General features: G+C 42.6%; 1 protein-coding gene across 1 annotated transcript in view; it reads right to left on the bottom strand.

Annotated features, from left to right (window-relative positions):
* Window positions 1–640: 640 nt before the first annotated feature.
* CBG24276 overlaps window positions 641–2,001 on the bottom strand; it is a gene marked incomplete at both ends in the record, with an annotated part of 4,540 nt that continues 3,179 nt past the window's right edge. The window contains 4 exons of the mRNA XM_045241005.1: window positions 641–933; window positions 971–1,170; window positions 1,219–1,424; window positions 1,468–2,001. The exon at window positions 1,468–2,001 is cut by the window's right edge and continues 890 nt beyond it. Of these exons, the coding sequence (XP_045091292.1) occupies window positions 641–933; window positions 971–1,170; window positions 1,219–1,424; window positions 1,468–2,001 (1,233 nt within the window). The remainder of the gene's footprint in view (window positions 934–970; window positions 1,171–1,218; window positions 1,425–1,467) is intronic.

Below are 2,001 nucleotides of genomic sequence, written 5' to 3'. Positions count from 1 at the left end.
CCAAGCGCCGGAGGTGCGGCAAACAGGCTCGTCTTACATAGAAATTGAGATATTTAAGCTCAAAAATGACAATGGGGGGCCTTCTATTAGAGGTTTTTAAAGTTTAAAAAAAGTAGTAAATTGATTTCAGATTATTCTGCATATGCTTCACAAATGGAAACTATAATGTCATCAACTTTTCGGTAATTTGTATGCAAGATGTGATAGAATCTCAATCGGTGGCTAATCAAACACGTAATTTTGTCAAACAGCTCTCAGAAAATCGTTCTCTCTGAAATTTCCAGATTGGTTAGAAAACACAGCTGACGTTTTTTTCATATTTTCCGCCGGGGCAGTTGGTGCCATAATCGGCCTAGGCCCATCTGTCCCGCTTACTACAAAATATGGTGTTAGGTGAGAAAAGTTGAAATGCCGTGTTTTTCGTTGTTAGAAACTTAAAATATCAGCCCCGATTGCCCCTAAACGGACTACAAACGGGTCAAAAACGACTCAAAAACTAAAAGACCAATAACTTTTTAAAAAATATTTATTTTTGAAAAAACAAAATGAATATTACGATAGAAAATCCTATTATCTTTGTCTGAGAAAAAAAGTTGAGCCGCAGAGAAAAAGTGTCTGTGTCTCCACCTTATGTGTGCATTTAGACTCTTGATCCCATCGTAGTAGCATACGTTGAGGTACTGTATCCTGGTGACGTGCTTCCTGGTTCAATTGTAGTACAGACGCATGTTGTTGAAGTTGGACCCGATGTGGTGGTGTAACTAACTGTTGAGCTGGATTGGAAGATGGACGTGGAAGCTACAGTTGGATTGGTTACGGTAGTCGTTTGAGCTGACGATGCTGTAGAGGCCTTTGAAGCCGGAGATGACGTTGAAACCTGGGGAACAGTGACAGTGGAGGATGGAGCAACAGTTGTAGTGCATGCGTAGGCATCTGGAACAAATTCTATTGTATTGGTATGCTCATAAACAAGTTTTCTCACATAGAATGTCTCCAATAGCTTTGGCAACAGACTGTTTATCAGCATCTTGGTGAATTTGGAAGTTGTAAGACGGATCAGAAGACAAGGCAACAAAGGAGCCAGCTGACTTGTAGGCGACAGTGATGATTTTGAAGCCGAGAGCTTGAAGATTGTTAGCAGAAGCGACGGCAGCTGGTGCTGATGCATCTCTGCGCATTATGAAGGTTTTTAGAGGGAGCTATATATAGAAAACTTACGAATTGCCTACTAGAATAACGAATCCAGGTGCTCCAGTTCTCTGGTTTAATGGAATATACTTGAAAGCGTCAGAAATAATGGGTGTTTGTTGAGCCGTTTGTTGGAAGATTTCCATTACACCACCAATTTGACCTGGATTTGATGCGTATCCGTATGCCATCACCTTGGCCAATGCATCATCATTTGGGTATGGAACCAGAGAAAGCTGGAAAGCAAATTAAAAAAAATCCATTGGATTCCATTGTTACCTCCGTTTTTCCAGCATTGATGTTTCCTAGATCATACGGAGCTCCTTTATAGAAGAACAAGTCATCGGTGATGAAGTTTTGGATTTGAAGATCAATATCTTCTGTCGAAGTTGCGAGTTCAAATGCAACCGCAACATTAGACTGGTAGTAGCATTCTCCAGGAGCCTTTGTTGGAGGCGCAGTGGTTGGAAGTCTGGTTCCAGTGGTTCCAGCTGGAACAGTTGATGAGGTGAGTTGTGCGGAGGTAGATGTGAACTGTGCAGTACTACTGGTTTGTGTCGATATGGATGGTGTAGTCTGAGTGCTGAACTGAGGAGAAGTGCTTTGTGATCCCGACGGTGTAGGGACTGATGAAGTGCTGCTGGAACTTCCAGTAGGGTTTGGTGCAATACTTGTGGATGGACCAGAAGTGGATGGTGCAGAAGAACTGCTAAGAGAGCCTGAAGATGTGAGAATTGGTTGGGAGGATGTGGCGGTTGAAGAGGAAATGGTGGAGGGTTGGGAAGACATGCTGGAAGACATGCTAGAAGAACC

The sequence above is a fragment of the Caenorhabditis briggsae genome (assembly GCF_000004555.2).
Source record: "Caenorhabditis briggsae AF16 supercontig from assembly CB4, cb25.NA_131, whole genome shotgun sequence".
NCBI lineage: Eukaryota > Metazoa > Nematoda > Chromadorea > Rhabditida > Rhabditidae > Caenorhabditis > Caenorhabditis briggsae.
The sequence above is the reverse complement of the archived record's forward strand: the minus strand, read 5'-3'. Positions and strand labels throughout refer to the sequence as shown.